Source organism: Mauremys mutica, chromosome 6 (genome assembly GCF_020497125.1).
Source record: "Mauremys mutica isolate MM-2020 ecotype Southern chromosome 6, ASM2049712v1, whole genome shotgun sequence".
NCBI classification, from domain to species: domain Eukaryota; kingdom Metazoa; phylum Chordata; order Testudines; family Geoemydidae; genus Mauremys; species Mauremys mutica.
Genome location: NC_059077.1, coordinates 126,017,300 through 126,030,695, shown reverse-complemented (window position 1 = coordinate 126,030,695; position 13,396 = coordinate 126,017,300). Strand labels below are relative to the sequence as shown.

General features: G+C 43.5%; 1 protein-coding gene across 3 annotated transcripts in view; it reads right to left on the bottom strand.

Annotated features, from left to right (window-relative positions):
- Positions 1–13,396, bottom strand: part of HOOK3 (hook microtubule tethering protein 3) — a 151,439-nt gene that overhangs the window by 81,902 nt on the left and 56,141 nt on the right. For all 3 annotated transcript variants that reach the window (XM_045021963.1, XM_045021964.1, XM_045021965.1), the window contains exons 5-6: positions 7,792–7,924; positions 6,214–6,281 (exon numbers count right to left, since the gene is read on the bottom strand). In XM_045021963.1, the coding sequence (XP_044877898.1) occupies positions 6,214–6,281; positions 7,792–7,924 (201 nt within the window). The remainder of the gene's footprint in view (positions 1–6,213; positions 6,282–7,791; positions 7,925–13,396) is intronic.

The following is a 13,396-nucleotide window of genomic DNA, read 5'->3' as shown; positions in this document are numbered from 1 at the left end:
CCTCTAAAAGGACAGTTTTTACTGAAGACAAAATGAACCTTGAAAATAATTAGGCTGTGTGACGAAGTGGGACTGTTCTTAATGTTTCCTCTGAATACTGTGTGGGTGCCTCAGTTTCCCCTATGCATTTCTTAAGTCTCCAGTGTGCATAAATGGCCAACAATTTGTCTCCTAGCAACAAATGGCTAGGACCCTTCCCCCCTTGCAAGGGGATAGCTAAAGGTGAACAAAGATCAGGTGACCTCCTGGCCCAGGAAAGAGACAAAGCCAAGAAAGGAGGGGTTGGAGGGGGTTTCAGTTTGGGGCTGGCTGGGGAGAAGGAGTGAGTGCAGATGGGCTTGTCTGGCTCGCTGGGCCCGGAATGGGGTCCCGTTTGCTGTACCTACAAGCTCGGTTTTAGACCGTGTTCCTGTCGTCTAATAAACCTCTGTTTTATTGGCTGGCTAAAAGTCACGTCTGACTGCGAAGCTAGGGTGCAGGACCCGCTGGCTTCCCCAGGACCCCGCCTGGGTGGACTTGCTGTGGGAAGCGCATGGAGGGGCATATGCTGAATGCTCCAAGGTCAGACCCAGGAAGGTGAAGCCGTGTAAGCTTCTTGCCCTGAAGACAGTCTGCTCCAAGAGAGAGGAGGCTCCCCAAAGTCCTGACTGGCTTTGTGGGGAGCAGTTCCAGAGCATCACCCGGGGACTCCATGACAGGCTGAAACACAGGAAAATTGATATTTGCTATCTCTGTGAAGACAACATTTTTGGGACCCATCTAAGTAGCAAGTCCTTCTTGCTATGCAACCTCAGACAGGTTTGAAACTGCCTCAAATACTCTGCAGTAAAGGGCATGACCCTATTTTCATGGTCTGGTGGACATGCTTACTGAAGGGGGAAAGGAACTTGTTATAAAGTCTCTAAGTTTAGTTATTAGGAAATGAGAGTGTTTCCTATTTATTGGTAAAGAACTCTCAACCTTCCAAAAGACTATTTATATCTGAGGCTTGGGAAAAGAACAGCATAATTTTCCAGATGCATTATGGAGCAATTGCAAAGCTGTATTGTCACAGAAATAGATTTCATGGGAAATGTTAAATTTTTGTTTTTCAGGAAAAATCAATCTGTGTAAAATATGAAATTGAAAAACTTTATACTAGATTTTTCATTGCTTTGAAAACCACACACTTAGGCCCTCATCCTGCAAACTTCAACGGAACTACTTATGTGCACGAATGTTTGCAGAGGCCTTAGAATCTCAATGCTGGAAACACATGAATTCAGCTCCATTGAAATGAACAGACTATCAAGGCACTGTTTGGTTTATATGGTGTTTGAAATATTTCAGAATCTACCTGAAGAACAAGATTTTCCATTTATTTTTTAGCTTGGGGTTTTACTTTAAAAATTCTGATAATCAAAGAATACAGTTGTTCGAAAGCACAGGAAATTCAAATAAAATAAAGGTTTTTAAATTCATTTTCTTGTACAAAATTTCACATGTGAAATTACCATTTTGCAATGTGGAAAATGGCATTTTTTTCAGTGAAAAAAATACCACGTTAGGTATAGGCTATTACAAGCGATAGATGGGCCAGTTCTGCTAGGGTGTGAAACATGTTTCCACGAGCAGTATTACTTATTATGTATACATTAATAAAGTATCATCTATAAGCATTTCCATATATTTAACTGAAGTGGGAAAACTATGCAATACGGTATAAAGATATATTTAACAGGTCTTTTTATGTAACTAACACTTAAGACAGTCTAAGTGCATGGAAAGTATTTTGCAATGCTTGGATGATGTAGGTATGCAATACCTACACTTCTCACCTGTCTACATGGCTGTCGTATCAGCACTTCATTTGGTGACTCCTCCACATACCTGAGGCACTCAAATCCCTCTGCAGAGGTCTGCTCCAAGCAGTCCACCAGACCATGAAAAAGTTCTGAATGTCCTGGATCCAAGAAGGCCCTAAACCTTTTGCACTTTCTAGGACCCATAGAGGCTACCTGCTTTGAGGCACAATAAGAACACAATTATTTGGCACTAATTCTTTATCTGACTTCAGAAGTCTGTTGCCCATCCAGCTCTGCATGGAAACTTTCAAGGAGCTATATTTTTCTCCAAAGATGGAGATTGCAGCTGTGGAAGCAAGGAAAGAATTAATAAGGATTTGAAGGGGATCTTAATACATGTCAGTTAGCAAGAGTTAGCCCAGCTGTAACCCTAATGACGTGAGACTTCTAGAAGCAAGGATAGTGTGAGACATAGGGAAAGAACTGTGTACAAAGTTATTACGACCTTGCACTGATAACCAAATATGCAGGCTTGCTTTTCTTAGGAGTGAGACAAATAAGATAGCAGAATGGCTTATGTATAAACAAAATGTAGTTGTTGCTCTCTATTGTCTGTATTATTGCTAGTTATTGTCTGTAACAAAAGTATAAAGGCTTGCTGTAATTGTTTACCAGTTGAGAGACCTGTCCGGGACTGGGGCGACCCTGTGTCCTATGGCACTCTCTCCCTACATTGTAATTACTGGAGAAATAATAAAGTATTTGATTTTGCTGCACCCAAACGAAAAAGCGAGAACTGAGTTTTTCTCCGACAATTTGGGGGCTCGTCCGGGATGGCAACGCCCACGGACCCACAGACGGCTACTACGGATCATTCCCCATCGAACCCCATGGCGCCACATGAGAGGTATGAGACCTTTTGAAATCTCTATTGGGGTATCGGAGGAGGACTGTCTGTGAGGACGTGTGTCTCTGTTGGGCTCACGCCATCTGAACTTATTGACTGTGCAGCAGGATCAGATGCAGAGTGGTATTGGGGAAAGGCCCCAACAAGGTTAGTTTATAGCAGTATTGGGAACTGCTGAGTTGGCCAACAAGGTAATGCATAGGTAAATGCATAAGGTAATGCATAGGTAAATGCATTAGAATGCACCGGTGCTGAGGGGTTTTTACCGCCTCAAGAGGGGTTGTCATACCGCCTCATGGTATTGGTCCGGACCAGGTAAAGATGCACCATGGTTTAAAAAAAAAAAAAGAGGCCTTGGTGTGTGTGTGTGTGTGTACACCAGTCTGAGTGATTGTTATCGGAAGACGCCCAGAGTATCCTGTGAAGCGAAGGCTAGTGATCAGGACTACTCTAACGCAAGCCCGGTAACTAGTGGATCTTTAGGAGATCCGACCCACGGTGGGCTGACTCGGCCTGGCATCGTCCGGCGAGGAAGCTTCCTGGGTCTAGGAGTGTGTGAACCCATCTTCCCTCCCCCCCTTCCTTTCCGTGTGGGCTACTGACAGTCTGATCATCTCACTGGATGCAATCAGAGTAAGCGGCGCTGTCTCCCAGAGACTAGCCGACGCTCTTTGCTGAAGGGAGGTGTAGGAGAGTCATAGTCATCCTCGTTAGTCTCTCCTGTGTGAGTGCCCTGTAGGGAGAGATCCTTAGTTTCTGAGCCGCTAGCGCGGACAGGGCACCCTCTCTGTGTGTGTAAGTGGAAAATGGGTAAGGGACAGTCTAAACATTCCACCTCATCCCCTAAGGGTACCCCAGCATATTACATGTACGTACATTATGGCCCTAAAACCTGCAGGTATTTAAATGATTGGAATCTGTACACGCGTGAAAATTCATTTAAACAATGCCCATTAGAAGGTACCTTCAATCTAGATAAGATCATATATCTCAGAGGAGCTTTTAATCACCAAAGAAAAGCCTCTGACACAGTGTGAGCAATTTGTCTAGGAACGGGTTAATTTGAAATTCAGCTTGTCCCAGAGATAAAGGGAAAGTTGCTCTACGTTCAAGGTCAAGAATCAGCGCAGATTATGCTAAGTGCAAAGAAAAACTGCTTTCAGCCCCAGCTGCTTGTGGAAGATAGAGACAGGCAAACCAAAGGCAATACAAGTTACAGAATTGAAATTACATTTGCAAAGCTTAACTTTCCAGTGAGATCCAGCAGTGTGCTTCTGCGACCCTGTAGCTGGTGTGGCTTGGAAATTCCTGGAAAAGCGTTATTAATTCTCTCCCTGCTTCCACACAGCTCTGAAGATTTTCCTGGGATCTGAACTCTTGACTCTGAGAAGGATCTGAAGATTTTTGAATAAGCATCTCAGAACTCTTCATTTGGTTCTGAATTTCTTAGTCTTCTAAAGTCTTTGAATGGTAGAGTCAAGCCCCTTTGATCTGGAATATTACTTGGAAAGGAGCTCTTTTGATCAACTGAGTTTCCAAAGACTCCTCCAAAGGAGAGCCCTCAGCCTGTGGTGTCACTTCTTTCTGGCACAGGTCACAAATACAGAACGAGCTCCATGGCCACTGGACAAATGCTTCATTAATCCATTAAACAATGGGCAGTTATTAATATGGATATCTTATAAGATTAAGAAACACATCTCCTGAATATGAACTTATTCACCGTAGCAGAGTGGAAAGTGCTACTAAAAACTAAGGACCAATAAAAGACAGCTATCAAAAATCCTATCAAAACAAATGGGGGAGAGGGACACAGAAAAGACGACACACGTGCAGGAAAACTGCCAAAAAAAACATGGTCAGGAAACCAGGAACTGACTCCCTGACAGCACTGGCTTAGGGAAGGACAGGGAATGAAAGATAATCTAGGGAGATGGGGGGTTTTTTTACCCTCATTTCCAGAATGCTAAATCTGAGAAGCAAGTGTGCTTGCCCCCTACCGGTTTTGGTACTCTAAATGGTTCCATGGTCATCAAACAGTGCATATGACTCCTAGACTGTGGATTGCAGAGACAAGTCATGATGAAGAATTGAGCAACCTTTGGCTCTGTATCATTTATTTCCCTTTATAGGGAACTGTAGGAAAAACACATTTTATATACGGGGTAGACAAATCTGAATTTATCACACTGAAGTCAGCGTAGGGTTCAACTGCTGATTTATCAAGATCTAAGTGGAATTAGATGCTTAAACATGGTGATTTTGCTCACATGCACACAGTTAAACTGATCATCAGTTATGGATTCAGAACGAAAGACATATTGGCAAAGACCTTAGTGAGCTTTTGCCTTCTTGTGAAGCATGTGCCAAGAAACCATTTGCTTTGGATGTCAGCAAAATCTCTGCTTTTAGATTTCCTGTCCCTCTCACATTAATCTGTCCTGAGTTACAAACCATCCATGAAATCTGTTTCTGGTCACACAGGAGGCCACTCAGCTGCTTCAACGGCAGTGAAGTTGAGCTACTAAAGTGGTTTGAAGGGAAGTTGCTCCACCTGAATCCGAAAAGTGCTTTATTTTCTTAGGCCTCACCTAAAGCCCCACAGGCAAGACCCAGCACTAAGGCACTGAAGTCCTACTGAGCTAAGTATCACTGTATTAGGCAGACACCTGTTTCAACAGCCAAAACGTGGAAGAAGTAATGGCAGACATTAACAGACTTCACTGTACTTGCTTCCTTTCTGCTATGCTTCCATTTAGTGTCTCAGCATGACTCATCAGTTACAGCAAGATGGTGAAATCACTCCTTGCTTTTAAAAAAACTGCAAATAGTCAACTTGCTAATCTAAACTAAACATTGTTAAGCTTACCAAGAAAGGTGACCTTTCCCCACTTCTCATCACTTTAGGAACAAATGATCTAGTGAGGTCTCGTTACTAAAATGATGTTATTTTTACAGAATATACTACAGTACATTTATTGACTACTATGAAGTATTATCAGGAATAATTAAAACTAAAAATGAGACTACAGCTAACAAAATAGAAAGTATATTTTGCAATGCGTTTTCCTCTTTTTACTGTATTTGTTCACTTACTTGCCTGTTTACAAAATTTAGTAATTCAGTGAGTCTCCCCGTTACTAGGTGCAAATGAACAACATTCTACAGTACTTGTTTTGCTACTTACACAACAAAGTATAGTGCGTTTTTAGGAGCTGTAGGAAAGGAAAGGTAAAGGAAGGGGAGCCCAGTATCAATATCTAGAAGTTTAATCTTCTAGATTTAAAGAAAAGTGGAAATTTGCCTGAATTCTATTACATAAATAAGGCTTGATTAGCAAAACTCTGTTTTCCCTAATCCAAAAAGGAAAACATTCCTTATTCTAAACTTTATAAATGTTACATTCCATGCCCCTTCTATTAATTACTTCTTTCTATTGAAGTTAACAAAACTGAGAAAAAGTACATTCCGGTACTGAATTGAAAAGCTGAACTGTTACATACAATGGACACTTCAGCATACCTCCTGAATAGCTGTCATGACAACATGTTGAACAGACTCCTCCATCATCATGATGGTCTGGATGTACTCTGAAAACAAGAACAATCTCGCATGTCATTATTTACACTTAAACTTAAGACAAACAGAATGAAGGGGTAAATAGCCACCTCTCTCCTGCAAATTGTGCAGGTGTCATTCCTGGGACTTGTGCTCAGTCAGTGTCCAGACCCCACCCCAATAAACCCAGGAGCACAGTAACAGAAAGCCATACTTCCAAGTGATGATGCAAGGCTTAGTAAGACATTTCTGAAGGTCCACGCGTGTGTACGTATGGTGGTAGGCCAAGTGAATGATGGAGACATTTTCAAAAACTTTCATCATTTCAAGATCAAGCAGTATATATTCTAATATAGAAATTTAACAAAATCATCACCGATGTGCAAAGTTCTCAGTTGTAATACAAACAAGCTTATGCGTATGTTTTTCATACGGCCAACTGCAGTATGAAAAACTGCAAATTATGTACAAGAACAGGGATAATACAGTTATCCCTGTTGCAAGGGCATCTTGCCTGGATACACATTTTCCTTCTATGCTCTTGCCAAGGGGTGGAGTAGCTTTGGAAAGCTTTTAAGCTAAGGCGGCAATCCATTAACTACTATTGACCTGATTGATATTGGCAATAGGCAGCTGTAGCGAAATGACTAACAGTTGGCTCAAAGTAATAATTTTTATTTGTCTTTAAATGCCCACTAAATAATTCCCACTGGACCTGTCTGTCCTCCAGTTGCAGCTCCCTTTTTTCCCTGAACTATTCAGACAGAAAGACAAGGGCATGACACAAGAAAAGGTCCTGCCCTTCCATAATTTACAGGATTCTCGTCCTACCTTTCAATAGTGACTCATTTTGTGTACCTTGCAAATCTGGTCAGAGACCCTACTCTTGTCTTTTTGTATTTTCATAAATATATGCCCTCTGTTTTTCCTCTTCCTGGATCTCATATTTGTAAATTCCAATATCAGCTGATGTTACAGTAAAGAGCTAGATTTGTTAATGGATATGAGGTGTGAGACCAGCATGCTGGGAAACCACTGAGTGGGTAGCAAATTCTCAAGAGTAGATAAGGCCAAAGAGTTTTAAATCATGGGCCCAAGATGGGAGCAAGTATCAGAGTAGGGAACAGAATCCAGATCGTATAGCACATTGCTCCCATAACCATTTTTTTTGTGTGCAATGTGCATCTTGTCTATGAATTTGCAATTACCCAGATAAGAATCTGCAACTGATCCTTCACACAATAATTAATAACTAAAAGCTGGGTGGAGCCATTTTTCATTTCTATTCCTGGAACCAAAAGGAAATATATACATCAGAAGCATACATAACCAGCTCCACAGTTCCAGCTTGCAAACTCAGTGAAGCTTGTAATGTGATATCAACTATTATCAATAAGGCAAAATAAAGTCATGATCCACAGGAAAATAAATCGTGCCTCTGACAACAATCCCAGACACACCATTTTCCCCACATCATTTATGCATCAAGTCTGACTTGCATTAACTACACAGAGAGCATAATGTATATTCAAAATTGATTACCTTGCTTCTGCTCACAATTCACAGCACATCCCAAAATGAGCTGAAGCATTCTTCCAAGCTCTGCAACATCTGAGTGCTCTCCAATCAGGTTAACATCAGGAAGGGTAAAGTCATTAATCTGCTGCCCTAAAATCTGCACAAAGACACAATATATGTAGATAAGGCAAGAAGCCAGTAGAAAGAGCTCACCTCCTATCTTTGGCACAATTTTCAAACCCAACTTCGAGTCTCAAGTGAAATAAATTGGATAACCTCAGCCCACTTACCTCTGGACAAGGTTCTACAACACAAATTCCATCCACATAATTTGATACAACCAGCATTTCAGAGAATCCAGAGAAGGCTGTCTCAGCTAATATCAATAATGAACAACTACTCTCACCACTACAGATCCGTTCTTCCAGGTTGGGAAAGGCCAGCAAAAAAGCCAGTAACATGAGTAAGTTCAAAAGACAGTTGACCAACAGTACCTGTCTGATGGACTTTTAAAAAAAGTTGTTTTCTGCAATTCAAATAAAGAATTCTTCAGAAACAAACAATATGTCATCAGACAGATTAATTTAATTGCATCTGGGAAATAAGCTGTAAATCACAGAAGTGGAAAGCTAGAATTCCAAATATTCCAGTGATATAAAATGTGTGTCTAGCCCTGATGGATGACAAAACAAAAGACTGTAAAATTGTCACTAATCCCTTGGTCTAGTAGTTTTACAGGTCTGGTCCAAAGATATTGAGGAAGTCCCAGATGTAAGACAACTAATTTTCAGTCTCTGGAAACAGTCTGAAATAGCGGCACAAGACAAACTGAATAGCAGAAAGGGGTCATAAAAGGAAAAAATGCTTGACAGACTCAGGGAGAAAGAATGGAAAGAAGCTGAAAGAGAACAGAATCATACCTGACATACAATTATTGTAAGCCAATTTACAATCTAGAAGGATTTACACATTAATGAGCATTAGTTGGGAAAATTAAGCAGTTCTGCTAGATCAGAAAAAAGCTTTGTCAGAGTTGAAAATATTACTATGAAAAGTGGGATGAGTCAAACTTTTAGCACATAAATTGCATACAGAAAAAAAACAATCAATTTAACAGATCAAAAATGCAAAGAGAAAAAGAGGGACTATGAAAGGAATGTGTAATTTATTTGCTGATTTTTTAAGCCAAAAAAAAAACCAACAAAAAACAAACCAGCTTTGGAGAAGATATTTACACAATAGTATCTAGCAAATGTATGTATAGAATAGTACATGACGCTCCTGCAAATCAAGTTGTTTTAAAAGGACAACAACAGAGATTTGCTGCCTTAGAAGTCTTGCCCAAAGAACGGGCATTAATATGACTAATGCCCCTGTGTACTATGTGGCAAACTGGACCTAAATTCTTCAGCAAGGCTCCCTCATTTTTCTGTCACGCCAATAAGCTAGAATGTGAATTCTGTAGCAGACCCAGGCAAATTGAAAAATGAATAATTTTATTAAATAAAATAGAAAATGAGTAATATAATCAATACAGTATTTCTTGAATGGTTATTTTGATATCTAATTTTTACATTGCCCCAACCTTTAAAATGTGATGCAAATTTTTATATTGCTTTGTAGAGGCTGTTAGGGAAGCTGGGTAGGAGATATGTCATTTGGTACTATGAGGACATGGGTTTGGGATTGTGAAACAAATGTGTTAGCTGGATATTTCTGGTAAACTGTTATGTTAAAATTAGGCTCCAGTGTCAATACCCCACTGAGATGAAAAAGGAACGAGTCATAGCTATCTGAGGATTTAGCAGCCTCAGGAAACCACCACCATATTGGTTTAGACTCTGACAGCTGAAAAGTCTTCTTTGCACAAATACTAGAAACTTTAAGGAAAACAGCGGAAGCTTAGATTTTAGAGCAGAATTCTGTGGGAAGAGGAATAGTCTATGACAACTTCTGTGGACACCATAAAGTACACAGGGTCCTGTACAGGATCTTCAACTTGTTCTCCTGCGAGGCTGTAGTAGTGCAGGATGCTACATTACAGCCGTTAGAATCCCCTTGGATATTCCATAAACTATTGAATTACTGTAAAAAGAAACAAAAAAAGTGCCCTAATTCTCCAAGGCTTTTGTCTATGCTAGGTAAAAGCCTAATCTTTTCACATCTAGCTTGTACAGAAGGACTTTGCCAGGATAGGCACTCAGACGAGAAAAATGTAGGCAGGACAACTAACAAATTTAAGTGGATCTCCATCACCATGCACTTTTGGAAGCAATCTGGGATGTTTTACAGATGCATCTTATCTTTGAAGAATTTCGTATTTCATGAATCAGTCACTAAAGCTTGATGCTCAGTCATTTTCTGAAATCAAGTCACTGACTTTCTAAAATAATAAATTTACCATGTCAGAAACTTAAACTTACACATAGTTAGTGGCTTAAAAAGGAGCTGACATCATTTTGCAATGACAACATTGGTCTTCTAGGATATAAGGAATTTTTATAATGCATCAAGCTCTCACAAACCCAGAGGCTGTAGACTATACTGCTCTTCCTTTAACATGGCCACGAAAGAAATCTCTGCCGAATGAAGTGTAAGAGAAGATTCTTTTAAACCCAGATTGACAAGTAAAGGTAGCAAGCAGTGTATGTGTAGGACGTGGAAAAGGATCCATATGGGGTCTTTACATAGCAGATAAACAATTCCCAAGAAAAAGGTATACATGTCTTTCTGATAGATTCATTCTGAGCAGCTAACAGGACTTGACATGTTTGCTCAGAAACACCAGAGTTCTCAATTCCTACCCTTCTAAGATTTTAACGTGAGCTAACTTTAATGTAATACTCAGAACTTTTGAAAATCAGTCTATTTATTAAGCTTGGATTTGGGAGTCTAACTTTAGGTGCCGATTTTTGAAAATGTTGCCCCCGCCCCCAAGAGTCTTAGCAAATGTATTATCTTCCTCCTCTCCAGAATATTACACTGTTCTGACAGAAAACAAGTGTTTAGAGCAGGGGTCGGCAACTTATGGCACATGTGCCAAAGATGGCACGCGAGTCAATTTTTAATGGCATGCTTGGGCCTGCCAGGACCCCAGTGTGCCATTAAAAATCCTGCCGACGCAGCAAGCTGCAGGGTCCGCGCTCCCGGGCTGGAGCGCCAGGCCGAGCGCAGCAAGCCACCGGCCCCTCCCCCGCCTTCACCATGAGCTATGCTGCCGCGCACAGCGCTCTGGGGGCCGGGGCTGCGCGCTCCCCGCAGGGCAGTGTTTGGCTCCATGGGGAGGGAAAGATGCTCCCCGCTCATCCGGAGCCCTGCCACCGCATGCGCAGCCCCGCCCCTCAGAGCACTGCGCACGCGGCAGCGGGGCTCCAAATCAGTGGGGAGGCTCATGATAAGGATCCGGGTCCGGGGGGGGAGGGGGGAGGTTGGATAAGGGGTGGGGGCAGTCAGAGGACAGGGAGCACGGTGGGTTGGATGGGGGGGTGGTTAGGGGTGGGGGTCTCTTGAGGGGGCAGTCAGGGAGCCGGGGGGTTGGATGGGGCATGGGAGTCCCAAGGTCTGTTGGGGGTTGTGGGGGTGGATAGGGGTCAAGGCAGTCAGGGAGCAAGGAGGGTCCTGGGGAGGCAGTTAGGGTGGGGGGGGGTCTCTGAAGGGGATGGTCAGGGGACAAGGAGCTGGGGGGGGTTAGGAGTTCGGGGGGGCTGTCAGGAGGTAGGGGTGTGGAGAGGGGTTGGGCGAGCAGGGGGGCGTTGTATGGGTCCAGAGTTCTGGGGGTCCTGTCGGGGGCGGGGCACGGTTAGATAGGCATGGGAGTCTGGGGGGTTCTGTCTGGGTGCGGGGGTGTAGATAAGGGTTGGGGCAGTCAGGGGACAGGTAGGGGGTAAGGTCCTAAGGGGGCGGTCAGAGGACAAGGGGCAGGGAGGCTTAGATGGGGGTGGGGTCCCAGGAGCGGGTAGTCAGGACACAGAGTGGGGGGGCAGTCACCCAGCCCTCTGCCCTGAGCCCTGACCCCCCACACACACACCCAGCCCTCTGCCCTGAGCCCTGCACCCTCACACCTCCCCCAGGCCCGTGCCCTAAGCCCTGTACCACCCAGCCCTCTGTTGACTCATTCACCCCCCCGCATGACCCCAACCCTGACTCTGGTACCCCCACACATACCCAACTCCCCTACCCTGACACCTGCACCCCCCTCACATGTGCCTAGCCCTCTGCCCTGACTCTTGCACCCCACACATCCCCATCCCCACCCTGAGCACCAAACGGGAGCTCCTGCACCCCCACTCACATTCCCACCTGCACCCCTCACACCAAATGGGAGCTGTCCAGGTACGTGCCCCAACACCCAAACCTCCTGCCCCAACCCTGAGCTCCCTCCCTCATTCTAGCTCCTGGCCAGACCCTTCACCCCCAGCCCTGTGCTTGGTCCACTCCCACCCTCAGCTCAGTGCAGAGAGAGGAAGAGAATGGGCCAGAACCAGGGAGAAGGTAGGTACCCACTGTATGTGGGCAGGGCCGGGACCCCAGACTGGCAGTGGGCTGAGTGGGTCCAGCAGCCGGGATCCCGGCTGGCAGGAACTGGCGGATGGAACCCCTGAGCGGCAGTGGGCTGAGCCGCTCAGCCCACTGCTGGTCTGGGGTCCCGGCTGCTAGCCCCGCACAGCCCGCTGCCGGTCTGGGGTTCTGGCTGCCAGTCCCTTCCCAGCTGGGGTCCTGGCCGCAGGCCTCACTCAGCCCACTGCCGGCCTAGATGAACAGAACTCCAGACCAGCAGCAGACTGAGGGGGCCGGCGGCGTAAGATCAACATTTTAATTTAAATTTAAATGAAGTTTCTTAAACATTTTGAAAACCTTGTTTATTTTACAATACAACACTAGTTTAGTTATATAATATATAGACTTGTAGCGAGAGACCTTCTAAAAAACATTAAAATGTATTACCGGCACGTGAAACCTTAAATTAGAGTGAATAAATGAAGACTCAGCACACCACTTCTGAAAGGTTGCCAACCCCTGGCTTAGAGTATGGAGTCTCTCTATGTGAGTATCCCAATACAGTGTCTGTTTCACTGCATTCTTAATGCACCAGCTACCTCAGCACATAGCAGGGAATAAATATGCCTCATTTTCCTTCACATGGAGTGCAGTCTTGGACACAAGCAGCACAAGAGCTTCCCCATAGAACACACAAGCCACAATAGTAGATCTCTAACAGTCCGAAATTAAAACTTTTAATGAACTCTTCTCTCCCCACCTCAACTGAATATTTTCCCCACAGAAAAAATGAAAGAGATAGTCTTTACTAGGCTCAGCGGAGAAAGTCAGACCGACCAGCTTTATTTTTTATGCATTCAGCTCCACCATGGAGTCACCAAGGGCATATACTATTTTCATGTCAAGATGCTTAAGAATATTAGGGGTTTTATTTTCAAGCTGGGTTTGTTCCTTAGTGGAATATTTGATGAAACACACAATAAAGCTTTGGAGAGGTCTAGTACTCAAGCATAGTCCATGATGAGTTGATTAATTTTGGTAGGACAGGTTTAAAGAGTATGGAAGGGCAGATAAGATACAGTATGGCTATTTAGAAAAATGAACAATTTCATTTCATGAGGTAAGGGTCAGA